General features: G+C 47.5%; 1 protein-coding gene across 2 annotated transcripts; it reads left to right on the top strand.

Annotated features, from left to right (window-relative positions):
• Positions 1-1,101: 1,101 nt before the first annotated feature.
• On the top strand, positions 1,102-15,346 carry CABP1 (calcium binding protein 1). Of its 2 annotated transcripts, XM_009280013.1 has the most exons (7): positions 1,342-1,386; positions 6,104-6,280; positions 10,145-10,175; positions 10,860-11,003; positions 12,288-12,397; positions 12,807-12,954; positions 14,732-14,757. In XM_009280013.1, the coding sequence occupies exons 1-7, from the start codon at positions 1,342-1,344 to the stop codon at positions 14,755-14,757; spliced, it is 681 nt and encodes a 226-aa protein (XP_009278288.1). The 2 variants fall into 2 exon arrangements, with proteins under 2 accessions (XP_009278291.1, XP_009278288.1); XM_009280016.1 differs by lacking the exon at positions 6,104-6,280 and having other exon boundaries at positions 1,102-1,386; positions 14,732-15,346.
• Positions 15,347-15,573: the final 227 nt, after the last annotated feature.

Raw genomic sequence — 15,573 nt, 5'->3', positions numbered from 1 at the left:
TGCTCTTATGCTCAGCCTGAGATCAGAGGAAAATGTACTGGGGACTCATCCCGTTTCTTTCAGAGATTATTCTGTTACCATAATAGGCCTAAAGTCCAGAGTTCAGAGCTGGCTCTAGGTTTAGGAGCTCCTTATTTATTCCAGGACTTGGGTTCTTGGAAATGGAATGGATGGATCCATTGTGTTGGCCCAAATTCTTTGCTTCACATTAGCCAGCCTGGGGCTGTTCAGGTTTAGGATTCAGGTGTGAGCCCATCTTTGGCAGACTTGTGCAGGTAAACCACCAGTTGATTTCTACTTGCAGAAAGCTGGAAAAACTTTACCACAAGACTGGCACAACATCTCTCCCTTGTGGTTAAAAATTACGATCCTGGGGTTGAGAGTGTTGTAGTGTCCCTGGACGGCTGCCTCCAGGCTTGCTTCTGCCAAAGCAGGAAAAGAATGAGGGACTTTTATGTCTGCTGGTATTTATAAGCTGAAAGAGGTCCCACCCAGATAAATGGTCCATTTCTGCTCCGAAACGAGCTCTGGACTCTGCTCCAAGCCCCTAAGAGAATTGCCTTCTGGCCAGCCTAGGTCTCTGGTGACTGAAAAGCCGAGAGGAGTTAGAAGGGGGGTGGGTAGGGATGCGATGTTCAGAGGCTGTGTGGAACTCAACTAGCTGGATTCACTGAACTCATCACTGAAATCACTTCTTGCGGTGCCTCTCTGTTTTAATTCTCCCTGAATCAGCCCTCTCCCAGGAGTGAAACAATCTTGCCTGCAGATTGAGGGGGGTGGGAGGGATTTGAACATTAATCTGATGTAGATTATACATCCGCCTCCCTCTCTCTCCCCTTCTCACTCTCTCTCTCTCCCTCTCTCTCCCTCTCTTTCTGTCTGTTTCTCTCCCCTCCCTCTCCTTCCTGCTTCATCTCTTCAAGAAAGTGAACATAAAGTAAAAACACGGAGAGAGAGAGGCAGAGAGAGAAAAAGCTCCCTGAAGAGGGAAGCCCCAGCAGCCAGTAGCTGTTTGGATTTGCCTGGCACTCCCTCTCTCTCCCTCTCTCCCTTCTCACTCTCTCTCTCTCCCTCTCTCTCCCTCTCTTTCTGTCTGTTTCTCTCCCCTCCCTCTCCTTCCTGCTTCATCTCTTCAAGAAAGTGAACATAAAGTAAAAACACGGAGAGAGAGAGGCAGAGAGAGAAAAAGCTCCCTGAAGAGGGAAGCCCCAGCAGCCAGTAGCTGTTTGGATTTGCCTGGCACTGCCTTTCTTGCTTTCCTCCCAAGGAATACCTTTAATGGGATCAATTGCTTCAGTTCCTTTATAACCAAGTCCACCGGAAAGGCAGACTCAACATATTATGGGCAACTGTGTGAAGTCTCCACTGAGAAACCTCTCAAAAAAGGTATGTTCCCTGAATCAAAGTGCGTTGTGCATTTCCAGCCCTGCTTCTTGGGATGGGTGACGTCGTGGGCAGATGGGAACGGGAGGTGGGAGAAACGCAGAGATGTGTACAAAGTGTTCAGCTCTCTTCACCAGTCTTTTTTTGTAAGAGCTGCTCATGCAAGTGCAGCCGTTAGAGCCCAGGATGCTGGGTGCCACAGCATGTGTGTAAATAAACGTGTGCGTATGCATGCACATGAGTAGGCTTGTGTCCTGCTTCGTGTGCGTGTGTATAGCTGTCCTCTGGGTACGTGCAAGGTTGTGCTTGTTGATGTGCACAGTATGCTGGCACACATCGTCTATACGGGCATCTTAATGTGTGTGTATACGTGTGAGTTTGTGTGTGTGTGTGTGCATGTGCTTCAGTCGAGAAGTATCTGCATGAGTCTAGTCGTGTGTCATTTCTGTAGGGACATATATTCATGTACATGTGAATGGGCATGTATCTGTACGTATTCCTGTTGGTGTGTCAGAATATGCACACCTGATGAGCCCATCTGAAGTATGTGTGTGTCCTTAGCTCTTTATGTCCCTACGTATGCATCCTGAGGTACGTGAGCAGGCGTGCAATGTTTGTTGTGAGTGTATAGGGGGGGAATTTGTGTGTGCCACACACATATCCCTGCTTGTATGGCGCTCTGTGTGTGTATACCTGCTAGTGGATGTCCTCCAGAAGTCTGTCTGTAACAACAGATGCATGTGTTGTTATGTATATCCATCCTTGCATATGCACACATCTAGTTTTGTTGGTATGTGTTTGGGTACAGAAGTGTGTTTTTCTCTGTGATCTGTTTGTCCATGCCTCTGTTTGTGAGTGGATACCCTGGGCCCCGGCTGTGTGTTTGTGCATCATGTCACACGTCAGCATGGCCCATGCGTCTACATGCTGGACTTCATCTGCGAGCTGCCATGTGTATCTGTTAAGGCTTCAACGCACTGTCTGCTCTGTGCTGAGGTTTTACAGTGATCCCAGGATGAATTAGATTCAGGAACGATTCTGCTGTTAGGGACTAGATTGAAATGGGAATGACATGCCCCAGAAATTTTTCTTGTTTGACTGAGGAAGGTCTTACAGCACTGTGTACCTGTCAGCCGCACGGTTCTCACTTAGCATTGCGGCAAATCTAATAACTCAGCAAAAAGCTATGCAATTCACTCCTCATAAATGAAAAAGTTATGCTAAGCATCCGAAGTATTGCAATGAGGAGCTACCTCTGTGGAGACCTTGCCAACAGTGAAGTGCCACTGCCATCAGGATGCTCCACCCAGGAGACCTTGCCACCCGGGAAAGCTCCTCTGGGAGGGAGCTGTTGGAGAGAGGACCTCCCTAGCAGGGAGTTTCTTCTGGCCGAGATTTGCCTCTTCTGTGTAGAAACACAGTTTGCTTGTTATCTCGGTTGCTACAAAGCCAGCAATGGCACAGTGCTGCTGCAGGGGAGCTGGGATACACGAGGAGGGCATTCATCACCAAGCAGTTAGACAGTGCTGAGACCAGTCTCTAGGTCAGGGTGACCTTCAGGGAGAGGCAGAAGTAGTTGAGGTTTACCCAAATGTTGCACATATGAAAAACCAGCTTGGTTACTTGTAGGTCACCTCCAACTTGCAATAAAAGGAGTTGGCTGCAGCTGTGCTCAACATGATCAAGGCGATTGCAATTAAAGTCTGACGTGTGGCCAGACTTCTCGAATCAAAATGGTTTCAAGAACTTATAAGCTCTATGTCATCAGTCTTTTAGGTAATTCATGCTTTCATTCCTAAAAGCTGCTTCAAATAATGCACTTTGTGCCTAGTTAGAAAGCCTGGAATGACAGGACTAAAGAGCAAAAGTTGCAAAGCTGAATTAGAGAATTTCTCAGACATCGCTCCAGCCAGCCATGAATTAAGGCCTCGGGCACTCATCCTGACAGGCCCTGGGGCTCTGCCGTTCTTTTGATCACGACATACATGATTAGAGTGGAGACTTTGCAGGTCAGTCTTAACATTGCACAACTTCACTTGGCTGTTTTATGATCCCGGTCTTTTTTCTCAGATTTTACCTTGGGCAAACTCATTTTGCTGAAAGGGTAAAGAGGAGGGACTGTAGACACCGTGTGTCAAAGCTGCTCTTGGGTGACAGACTGATCTCTTGAATACATGATTTCAACCCGAAATTTGGGAGTCGCTCCCAGGCACCGGCTGGCTTGGTCTGGGACTGGCTGACATGGGGGTACCTTGTCTGTTTTGGTGGCAATGCTCAGGCTTTGTCTCCACAATGTCCATTGTTGGCAGCTTCGCTTTCCCACTGTCACAGTATCCCCCTGGTGATCCCAGCAGCCAGCCTGGCTGCCTTTCCCTCTGAGAGGCACTGCAGTCAGGATGAAGAGGCCCCTCTGGGCTTGCCGCTCTGCAAAGTCCCTCTGACATGCAGGCAGGAAAATGAAGTGAATCCTGTTGTGCTTCTGCTGTGCAGAAAGAGAAAGCTTTGGCATCCAGGTCCCTCGCTTTGCCACCCTTCACCATCACTACAGCCATCTCTAAATCAGCCCGGTCTCTTCCCTCTCCACAATCTGCTGGTCTCACACAGCCAAGGGCCGGACTCAGCCAGGAAGGGTAGTGTTCCTTTGCTCGGGGAAGGGACAGGGAAAGCCTGAGCTCCCTAGTCCTGTCCTTGCATTTTCCTTGTGCACGCTGCTGTTTCCCCTGTAATGGGCGGCTGATGTTGCTTTGCCCTGTACCCATATCACAGCTCCCTTTCCGGCTCTGTTGGGATGTAGGAGAAACGTGGTGGAGGGAACTTGTGGGGACACTTGCAGGAGAAACCTGGGGGGCTGCTGGCAGAGGGAACATCAAATGCCATAAATCTTGCCTGCAGTGGCAGAGTGGGGCAGGGATCCCCTGTCGGGGTCTTGCTAAGAGGTGCACCTTGTTGTCCTGGCACTGCGTCGGGCTGTCTGGTCAGGATCCTTGGTGGCTCTTGGCAACTGTTTTGTCAAACTGGCAATCTCTATCCGCGCTGGAAAATAATGGGATGACCGTTCTGTGGTACTGCTCTGTGGCTTGGTAATAAACTCTATTGACTGGAAGGGTCAGCAAACAAGGATTAGGGGCTGTGGGGTCTTCGATCTTTCACGTGGCTTCGCTGGAATTAAACACAGAACCAATGTGGGCTATTTTAAGTGATTCATATTATTTGGTATATTAAACTGAAAAATGTGCCAGGAAATAAAGCTGATAATTTTGAAAATACATTGCACTGATATCACGAAGCTGTGCAGTTCAACACAGATGCCTTGACATTTAGCTGAGCTAGTAACATGCCATTTGTGGACGGATGCTCATCTTTCAGGTTTTTAAGGACAAGCGTCCTATGTGTCAGATTTAATCAGAGACAGATTTCTTCCTCATCCGTGACTGCAACGAAAATGCTTTTCTGCTTCATCATTTTCTTTCTCCATGGCTTGCTTTTTGAGTTGTTTTTGTTTTGATGCTTGATATTCACATGACATTATACATGAGCAGATTGGTGTAAGACTGTGTACAAAAATGTGAACTACAAACCATGTGTGCAATATAATAGCACATGGCAGACACAACAAGTAGATACAATAGACTCGGACAAGTGTGAGTGGGGGTGTGTGTATGTATCTGGTCTTTTAGCCTGAAAAAGCACCTCCGGCTTTAAGGAAAGGGTTAATAGAGACAATGACAATTGACAGAGCTTCTCTGATCACCCCTGGGAACACTGGCTGTAAAAGTAGAATCATTCCTGAAGAGGAATCTGATGTATGATTAATGTTTATTCTATAAAACCAAGGGTCCTGTGGGTTGTGCTGGCTTTTTATAGCTGCATGGGAATATCAGGATAAGAGTTTTCTTGCAGAGCCAGGGAAATGCATTTCTATAAAAGGAAAGCAGTGCCTCCTTATAAAATCCAGTGCTGGATTCTGGTCTGGAGCCCTAGCTTAGCAGGACGTGTGCACTTAGGAAAACGTGCAAATGCAAACAGACAAAAATGTTGTGCTCGTGCCTGATCTCCACTTTGGGGCTGTCAGTGATTAGAAGAGGCCAGTGCAGTATATGCCTGAGACCCTGAGGATGGAACTAATTAGAAGTGGCATAGGGAGTGTGAGCCTGCAGTGGGCAGAGCCACCTGATGCTGTAAGCAGCCTTCTAATAATATTATAAAGCGTGTGATGCTGTGTTGCTGAAATGTAACACGGAGCCTAACGCAGGGTCTTTGTGCAGGCTCTGCCTGGTCTCCTGGGGATGCCCTGGCCGACGTGGCTTTGTCAGCAGCTTCACCCTGGGCACAGGCTGGCACATGTACTGTTAGGTTGGGGCGAGCTCATCCTTTGCAGCTCATTCAAGGGATCGTTAACTCTGGGGCTGATAGTGGGAGTGTGGCCTTTGGGCTGTGTCTGGGTAGATGTGAGCAGTGCTGAGAGTTTGATGTCATTTCAAAGCAAAATTCTCCTGGTTGGTTGTACTTCTATCAGCTTTTGAAAGTGAACTCCTGGACTTACTGCTTCTGTACAAATCCTAATAGACCAGTGGGGGGGACGCAGCATGGACCAGATGAAGGAAATTTAGCAATAATGTCTCTGCGAGGTGGTTCATAAAACTTCAGAGGAACGACTGGGCGAGATGGGGAGGTAACATCCTCTGTTGTGTTGTTTGCTTGCTGCTGGTTGGCTGGGAAGATCCGCCATGAAGAGAAGACGTGCTATAAGGCTGTCCAGACGAGCGAAGACGGGCCGTCGGCTTGCGAGTACCAGGGTCCGCTCATGGTGCTGGCCCAGAACTGCGCCGTCATGCACAACCTGCTGGGGCCAGCATGCATCTTCCTGAGGAAGGGCTTCGCAGAAAACAGGCAGCCTGTACGTAAGTTACACCCAGCCGGGCGAGACACGCACAAAGCCACGTGGACGTGAGCCGGGGATGCGGAGCTGCCCGCACGCTCCATCTGCGTGGAGCTCTGTAACCCCCAGCCCTGGGTCTCGAGCATCCCGGCTCCAGCTCCAAGTGCAAATACAATCACAGGCAAATGTCTAACCCGAAGGATGTGCAGAGATATCCCCATGCATAAACACCAAGAAAGGAGGAATCTAAAAATGCAGCTATGGAAGATAGATCCAAGCCTACACTCAAGTAGGCATAATCATACGGACTCAGGAGAAGGACTTAGGACTTCAGGACTTACATAATCATATGGAGTCAGGAGGAGTCCAGTGTTCAAAGCTGTTATTCCAGCAAGACATCCACATCTCATTCCCAGAGGCTCAGATTAGCATTTAAGGCCTAAATAGCCACTTAAATGCAAATCAGGACATCCATATTGGGAACAAGCCATCCCACAGAGATGCCCATATTTGATACTGCTCCTATCAGCTCACAGTGAGCACGCTAGTACCAGCAGAAATAAGCATGCATCTGCCTCCTCACAGATACCCAAACGCAATCTCTTATACACTATCATACACAGCCCGACACTGCAGCAATCCCAGCCAAATAAACCAAAGAACATCAGTCTGTCCTCGTATTTGCAAATAGTGCCAGACTACCAAATGCTATTACCCATACACACACAAATCACAGTGAGCACGCTAGTACCAGCAGAAATAAGCATGCATCTGCCTCCTCACAGATACCCAAACGCAATCTCTTATACACTATCATACACAGCCCGACACTGCAGCAATCCCAGCCAAATAAACCAAAGAACATCAGTCTGTCCTCGTATTTGCAAATAGTGCCAGACTACCAAATGCTATTACCCATACACACACAACAAAACTACATCCATCCATCCCCAGTCACACCTATTTGTAACTATGTGTTCATATGCATCTAATGTATGCATTTATATACCAAAAATAAAAATATGTGTTTGTATGTAAATTCAAATGTATACACCTGGACATGTTAAATATACAGAAATACGCACCCCGGTATTGTATCTTTACAAGAAGTAAAACATATTTTTGCACATAAACATTTGATTGCTACAATAACATGAATTTAAAGACATACACAAACATATTATTAACACACTTTTTATGGATACGTATGAGTGAATATGTGCACTGTCAGATATTCATCCAGTGCATCCCATGTTCTTCTGGTGAAACAAAGCTCACCCCAATTACCTGAGAGTCAGAGCTTTCTTGCCTCTGTAAGAAATCTCTGTCTTACTCGTGCATTCATATGGTTATCTACAGCTGTGGGAGACACCTAGATCTTCATCTCTGAAACCTCTTCTTCAACCAACAACCCAAAAAAGAGTCATTATTTGTCATTATTGATCAAATAGCTTTTGTTCTTCCTAACCTTCAGCCATTAAGTGATCACATATTCCTTGGTTCACTAAAACACAAAATGTAATATTCTTACACAAGCACACGTGCACACATGCACAGAGCTACCCAACATAGGTCCAGCTCCCTAGTGGAAGGCTCACAGCTGGACAGGTATCCATCCTGTTTAGGCCCTGGAAACTCACAGTGCCATAAGAAGTTTCCAGAACAGGATTAGTGATGTCTCTAACTACCCTGGTGTAGAATAAGTGCATCTGATAAACAGCTTTACTTTTACTGACTCTAGAGACCAACAGGATCTATTGTGCATAGAACAGAAATAAATGAGGGTAAGACCATTACGTATAATGGACTCTCTGAGGGTCACCTCTGCTCATATCTAGGAGCTAAACTCTCTGAACAGTTTTATTCCTCTTTCCATATGTTCTCCAAAAGCTTTAGAGTGATTCAGCCCATTTCTTCCCAAGCAATTTTCCTCCTTTATCATTTTAGGGGATCTTCTTTCAAATTTAAAACAGAAAACCTCTTCCTGACGTTAGTTATTGCTTGAGTCAGATTTTTGGAGGGACGTAAACCCTCCCCCTCCTTTTGCATTCACAGTCTGTGGCTCTCTGGTGGTAGAATCTGCATGTGCAAAGATACGCACAGAGCCCTGCAAACGCAAATGCCTTGGTGTGCAAAATTAGAGCCGGTGCTGAATCCCCCATTTCTGACATGTTTCAGTCATGTTGGTTGCAACGTGGTCTTCAGTGAGTAAGGAGGAGAATGGTCTTGTGATGACTGCACTGGAGGAAGGCCCAAGTCCTACCCCAGCCACTCTCACAAGACAGCAGTTACCGCGGGTGAGTCACAGCACCGTTTGCACTGTGGTGGTTGTAATCATACCCCTGCATCTGCTGCCGTGCCGATCGGCACACAGCAGTATCTCCAGGGACTAATGTTTGCGAACTCTGGAATGAGGTGCACAAGGTGTTGGTACTGATCATGGGTGGCTTTCATCTGCTATTTTGTCTAAGGCAGGAGGGCAGTAATGCCTCCTGCATCCGGTCTAAGGAGTTTGAATTGTTTTATTACTTGGTGTTGATGAAAGCAGAACAAATGGGATGACATGTTTGAAAATACCGGGTCTGTGAAGGATGAAACGGCAGAGCCAGCGTGCTCCAACAGTTCCATCCAGCACAGAGATGCCTCTGGGAAGGTTATGAGTGGTAAGCTGGTCATTTTTCTGGCACAGCCCACTTTTGCACAGACGTAAGCCAGTGTGTGTCCTAGTTTGCTATGCACTCTGAGCAGCTGCCATTAGAGTTTCCAGAGGAGCCTGTAGTTAAATAGCAAAGGATCATCCTTCTCAAACTGATCAAGGGCACCGTTTCCAGGGACGTGTGGTGAAGCTGGAGGACACCTGGAAGGCAAGGAGAAACTCCCCACGGTTGAGGGGAAAAGCTGAGAGTGAGACGACAAAAGAGATCGCGTTTCTGTGTTTCCAAATTCTCAGATGTTTTGGATTTGCCCGGGAGCCATGAGAGGAATTAGAAAGGGCATTTAAACCAGAAAGCAGTGCATTTCCATGCTCATCTCTTCTTCCTGGTCCAGTGTTGGAATTTTCCTATACTCTTTTATATCCTCCCCCTTCTTCCAAGAAATTCAAATTGGATGTTTGAAGTTGCAGTGTTTCCTGAACATGGTGAATCCTTGTCCTGTTTTGTTTTTAGATGACCTTCATGATGTATATGTTGTGTGTCTGCCTTCATGCCTGGTTTCAGAATGCTTGTGTATGGAGTTGAGGCCGGGGGGAAGGGGGAAGTTCCTACCTTTTTGTGGGGACTGACTGTAGGAGATGGCACTGGGACGCTGGCTGTAAGAGAGCTCGTGACTGTCACTGTCCTGCCAGAAGGACAGGGATCAAGCAGTGATCCAAGCAGACGATGGTATAGACCTGCTGGTTACAGGGACTGCTTCCAGCTGTTTTGATCTGGCTGTGTCAGCGGGAGGTGCGGTAGGAGATACAATCAGAGCTCTAGAGGAGATCATAACTGCTGCAGGGACAGTCTCTGCTCCAGACTTGGTGCTGGGGAATGATGTAGGAGCTTCACAAAGGTGCTCATAGTAGCATCAGGTGGGGATGCCACACGTATTGCTGTGCTGGCCCAGGTCTCTTCTATTTTGAGGGAGCACCCGTCATCCCCCTGTCCAGCAGATGAGAGGGAGAGGGGCTTCCACAGAAAAGTGTGCAGGCTAACACCCCTCCCTCTGGGGAGGAGAGCTGGGAAGCCTTGCTAGGTAGATGGTATTAAACATGTCATCACCTTCTTGTTTCTTCTCTCGCTTTCTGGCTTGTCCCAGAACTGTTTGCACCAACAAGTGCTATTCTGAAACTATGTTTGTGGCAAGCAAATGGCTTTAACATAGTATGTTCTCTTTCTGCAGGATAGAGAACTGCGTCCGGAAGAAATTGAAGGTAAAATTTGTCACTCCTTCTGTGTCACCTTACTCCCTGCCCAGTGAAAACCTGCTGGCTGGCCCTTCCAGGTTGGCCCCCGTGGGGTAAAATAATTTGGGGCAAATCAAGGGAGATGATTACTGGAATAATTCCTGGAAACCCCAGCAAAAGAAATAATATGTAAAACTGCAGGAGTGCTGACTGTGAAGGAATTTGCATCCATTCCAGCTTCTTCAGGGTGGGAGGATAAGTAAAGTAATGGGATATTGGCTGTCAGGGAACTGCTGTCCACCCCAGCTCCCACAGAAAGTGTTGTAGAGCATGATACAACAGTATGGCTCCAGGGAAGCTGTTTTACCTGCTGATCCCTACAGTGGGGGCTATATAATGCAGTGCAGGGGTAAAAGTTGGGAAAACTTATTAGTTTCAGTTTCTTTAGGGAGTGCAGTTTAGCAATGATCAGTTTGTGACACTTGTAGTCCAAGCAAGCTTTCCTGTAAGGAACGGGTCAGCAGTGCTGCTGATAGAAGAGCTTAACATTGCTGCAGTCATTGCCTCTTTGCAGGGCGATCTGCTGGGAAAATATGGAGTATCTTAGGGAGTCTGGCCTCATAAAGTGCTGCTGATTCTGGGGAGGTTTCTTGGAAAAGGTATTTCAAGCCGTCACTGACAATATTGTTCTTTTTGGTTCCACTCCCACAGAATTAAGAGAAGCCTTCAAGGAGTTTGATAAAGACAAGGATGGGTTTATTAACTGCAGGGACCTGGGGAACTGCATGCGAACCATGGGCTACATGCCTACTGAGATGGAGCTAATAGAGCTCTCCCAGCAGATCAACATGAACCGTGAGTAATATCCACCCAGCTGTACCTCCCTGTTGTTGCTGTGTCTTGCATCATTGCCTCGGGCTCTCTCAGTCTCCTGCTGTCTCTTTTCCTTTGGATTTCCCCCCCTCTTCTTTCCGTTCTCATTTTCACGCCCTATCATCTCTCCTGTTTGCTTGTGGTCCCTAGAAGTTGATGCCTTTGTTTCTTGCTTATCAAAGAGACTGTGTGGACTGTGCTGTATGGGAACAGTGAGTGAAAGGGTTGTCCTTCGTGCTTATGCTGTCAGGTATAAAACTGCTCTTGATGTGGGCCGTTAGACATCGGTGCACAGGTTGTGGGTGTTGTCATATTGAAGCTGTTGTCAGATGGTGTCAGACTGAAGAAAGAGCCTGGGAAGATGGAGGTGCTTTGGTCAGATGGGTGATGGATGGGCTGTTCACTCTGCAGTGGTTGTTTGTGGATCTGCTGTGTGCCTGGGGATGGGCTGCAAGCGAGCTGTGCTGGCAGTGTCAGATGGGGGCATCTGCTGGAGTCATGGAAAAATGTGACAAACGTGTCCAATTCACTGTGACTGTGTTTGTGCCCCTTGTCTTTCACCATCATTTTTTGTCACCTCTTGTCTGTGGCAGTGCAGGGTATTACCCTCAGCCAGGTGGGAAAAAGGATATTTAGTGCATGTTATTTCTGACACATGATGATGTAAAAAGGACAAGTTACTTGGACAAGGGAAGGAAAACAGTTGTGGCATATGCAACCAGTCACACACAAAAGCAGCTGATAACCCTGGCATACAAGTGCTTAGGAATTTGAGAGTGTTACTGCCAGCTTTCAGATAGGGGACAAACAAGGAAAAGGACTAATACAATGAATAAACAGTTGGACATACGTTAGCCACTGCTAATGGAACAAGATTCCACCACTGCTGCAGGGCACTGCCCAGGCCATGCAGGAACATCATGCTGTGCCCTTGCCGTACGTACCCTTTGGCACAGGCGCAGCAGAGGGTTGCTATAAGCACTAGAATGATCAAGCCTCTAATACCTAGTACGTGATGCCATAAGGATGTGACAGTCCCTGGCAGCCTAGGATGGAATAGCTTGGGCTCATTCCGCCTAGCCCGCAATCCAGAAAATATAAAGACAGTGTAAAACTACCTCTGCTTTTCCTTCCACTGTCCTGCGCCTTCTGTGCTTTGCTTCCTGGAGAACCAAGCCCTCTCTGGGGCACACAGAAGTGCAAAGTGAGTGCTGGGCTTGGCTAACGTATGGAGTTCTGACACACGATCTTTCATCCTGTCCCAAGTGGGTGGCCATGTGGATTTTGAAGATTTTGTTGAGCTGATGGGACCAAAACTGCTGGCAGAAACTGCAGACATGATTGGTGTAAAAGAGCTCCGTGATGCCTTCAGAGAGGTGAGTGCTCCCTACCGCGTGCCCCCCCGAGAGGTGAGCAACAGGAGACAGGAAAGAGAGAAGACCCACTGGGGAAGAGAAGAGGAGGAGGAGAGAGCAGCACAGTGGAAGGCAGAGAAAGAGCCAAGCCAGGCATGAAACAAGGGAGGAGCAGAGAAAGTCACTAAGATAAGGGAACCTTTGAGGCAAGGAAGAGGAAAGCTGATGCAGACACAGGAGTTATGAGGGGTTTCTGAGGAGAAAAGACAGACTGGATCCAAAAGGCACCCAAAGGAGGAAAAGGAGGGACACAAAAGGAATGCAGGAAAAGTAGGGCACTCAGGAGCAGGACAATACAAAATCCAACCTAGAGCAAGATCCATTTCCATTAACTGTACTTCCCCTGCTGGTATTTTTCATGTACTTGCAGTTTGACACCAATGGTGATGGGGAGATCAGCACCAGTGAGCTGCGAGAAGCCATGAAGAAGCTACTAGGGCAGCAGGTGGGCCATCGGGATATTGAAGAGATCATCCGGGACGTGGATCTGAATGGAGATGGGCGTGTTGATTTTGAAGGTGAGAAGGGATGAACGCTCCCTGTCCATCTGCTCTGGTGTGAGTCAGAGTTTCAGCTCAGAGGCGGAAGCAGAAGGGAAGATTTGCATGCTCAGGGCCCAGATATCTGAAGTATGGAGAAGAAATCAAACAAGATTTTTTTTTCCTAGTCAGCTGAGGAGAATGGAGAACATTGGCCCACACAGGAAATTCCTCAGCTGAAGTGTTCATTTGTGTACTGCATCTCAGTTTCAATTGGGTCTCCATAACTCTAGCATGGTAAGAGGGATGCCCTGTCACAGAGAAGCAGGTTCTGGTGCACACATGCTGTGCCAGCCTTCTTTTTATGGGGCATTTTCCTTTCTGTTAAATCTATTGCAAGAGCTGTGAGGAGGCTGGATTGGTTTGGAGAATGCATTGCACCTTCCATTTCCTCTGGCTCACCTTGTTATCTGGGCTTATAGAGAATTTGTTTCTGTGCCTTTATGCCAGAAGATGGTCATGTGCCAGATGTGCTCACTAGGACTGCAGATATCTGATCTAGAGGTATCATGTGAAATCCTAGAGAGAATTCATTTCTTCTCCCACTTTTCATGCCAGAAGGACTTGGAAAAATAAGAGTGGTTAGGCTACTATCCTAGCCATTAGCCATGGCAGGAGCAATATTAATAGAGCTCAGGGTTTCTGGCAAGGGAAGCAGTCGATATCAGACAGCTAAGCGGATATAAGAGCTGGAAGGTGTGAGAGCATGGCAGGCTGCTTGTTTTCCTAGTGCAAATCCAGATGTCCCTTTGCAGTAAGGGTGAAGCACAGGAACTACAGAATTAAAATAAAATTTTTTGGCTCAGAGGCATTTCTGAGTCTCCTACATGACAAGGACTCTCAGTCCTCAGGGTTACTGAAGCTTCTGAGGGCTTTGAAAATGCTAAAAAACTGGAAGTGTCTCCCTAGAAAGTATCTGGTAGCTGCAGTTGTTCTAATGCACTGGCTGATTACATGACAGTAGCTCTCCTTGCTTCCCGCAGCTAAATTATGTTAGACAGCTAAAATACATGAAATGCTATCCCAGTATCATTTTCTCTGTGAGTTACTGCTTTAGTTGTCAAAGGACAGCTCCATCAATGGAAAAGGAGAAGTCAAGGGGGTAATTTCCACTGCCCTCCTCTTTGAGGAGTTATTAGTTCCTTGGCAATTCAAGTGCAGAATGAAAACACATTTATATTTGATGGCATTTACACTCGATTTCAACAATTGTAATTGACTTCACAAGCTGCAGGGTGGTGAAGAGAGAGATCCAGGGTATCCTTACAGTTAACCTGTATCTTTAAAAACAAGAAGTCCATCAAAGTAAACTTTTTTCTACAAAATGCTGGTACCTACCAAAACACTAGTGTTTTCCCACACTGGTGTCTCTGTGAACTGGCAACCTTACTAAGAAATCATACTGTGTTCCCAAGACTATAAATCAAGGTTCCCTGAAGTTACAGTGAAGGGAGACAACACTTGCAGTAGTGTCTTACAAGGGGTTGCTTGTGCAAACAAGACTGTACACTGGCTGGGAAGGAGTCCGAGGCAATGAACTGACCTGCTAGTGGGATCATATCACCGTATGTAATGCAAGGATTAAAGCCCATTTTGTGTGAGCTCTCCAGGGCCAGTCATGGAGTGGCACAGACCTGCTGGCAGTGTGTGGACTCTCGGTTTCACCCTGGCTGCATGCTATCTCCAGGGAATGAGAGCTGGGTTGGGGACCATGGATGCCTTCTGCTTCAGGGCTGTCTTTTCTTGTTGATTGCAGAGTTTGTTCGCATGATGTCCCGTTGAAGATTATTCTCAGCTAAAGAAGAATCAGCACCTTAGAGAGGGCAGAAGAGGACCTAGATGGAGCATCTAGCCCCGATGTTCCCGCATGAAGGTTTATCGGCTGGCTGCAATTGGGACATTGCAAAACGACCTGCTGCTCCTCCCTCATGGTGGTCCCCATGCCCCTCCACCCTTTCACACTGTGAAAGACTTGCAACTTCCTACAACTGGAACCATTCCTTGGAGATGATTGCAGGAAACTGCAGAGCCAGGACTTGCCATGATGCTTTCATGGGATATTTGCAACTTTAGACTCCTCCTCCCCAGCTTTATTCTCCCACCAGCTGCTGCAAAGCAAGAGCAGGAGAAATCCTCTTGGCTTGGTGGATGAGAGCAAAGCCATTGGGACTGGTGGCAGCCTCAGGGCGTGCTCTGCACTTCTTGGTTTCCCTTGGTGAACCGTGTCTGTGTTTGCTGTCTGTGTGTGTGTGTCTGTCTGTGTGGAGTTATTTATGCTTCCTCGGCACATATTCGCATCTCCTGTGGTTATGTTTACCAAGAGTAAATTCAAATACATGTCTTGCGGGGGGAAAGCGATAAATATGCACGCTAAAATGATGTGGAGCCTGGACGTCCCTGTGAGAGGTGGTGGCTGGGCTGGGGGAGAAAGGCTGTGGCAGATGCACACCATGGCATCTGCATCGGAGTCCAGAGGCAAGCCCTTGCTGCAGGAAGGGAAATCACTGCCGGCCACTAAGCCTGTGGCAGGGCTCTGCCCTCCCTCCTGCTGTCCTCATGGCGAAGGGGCCTGGAGATGCCTCTTGGTGAGAGGAGGGT

This window comes from Aptenodytes forsteri, unplaced genomic scaffold (assembly GCF_000699145.1).
Source record: "Aptenodytes forsteri isolate BGI_AS27 unplaced genomic scaffold, ASM69914v1 Scaffold323, whole genome shotgun sequence".
Taxonomy (NCBI): Eukaryota; Metazoa; Chordata; class Aves; order Sphenisciformes; family Spheniscidae; genus Aptenodytes; species Aptenodytes forsteri.
This window is presented reverse-complemented; position numbering and strand designations above follow the sequence as displayed.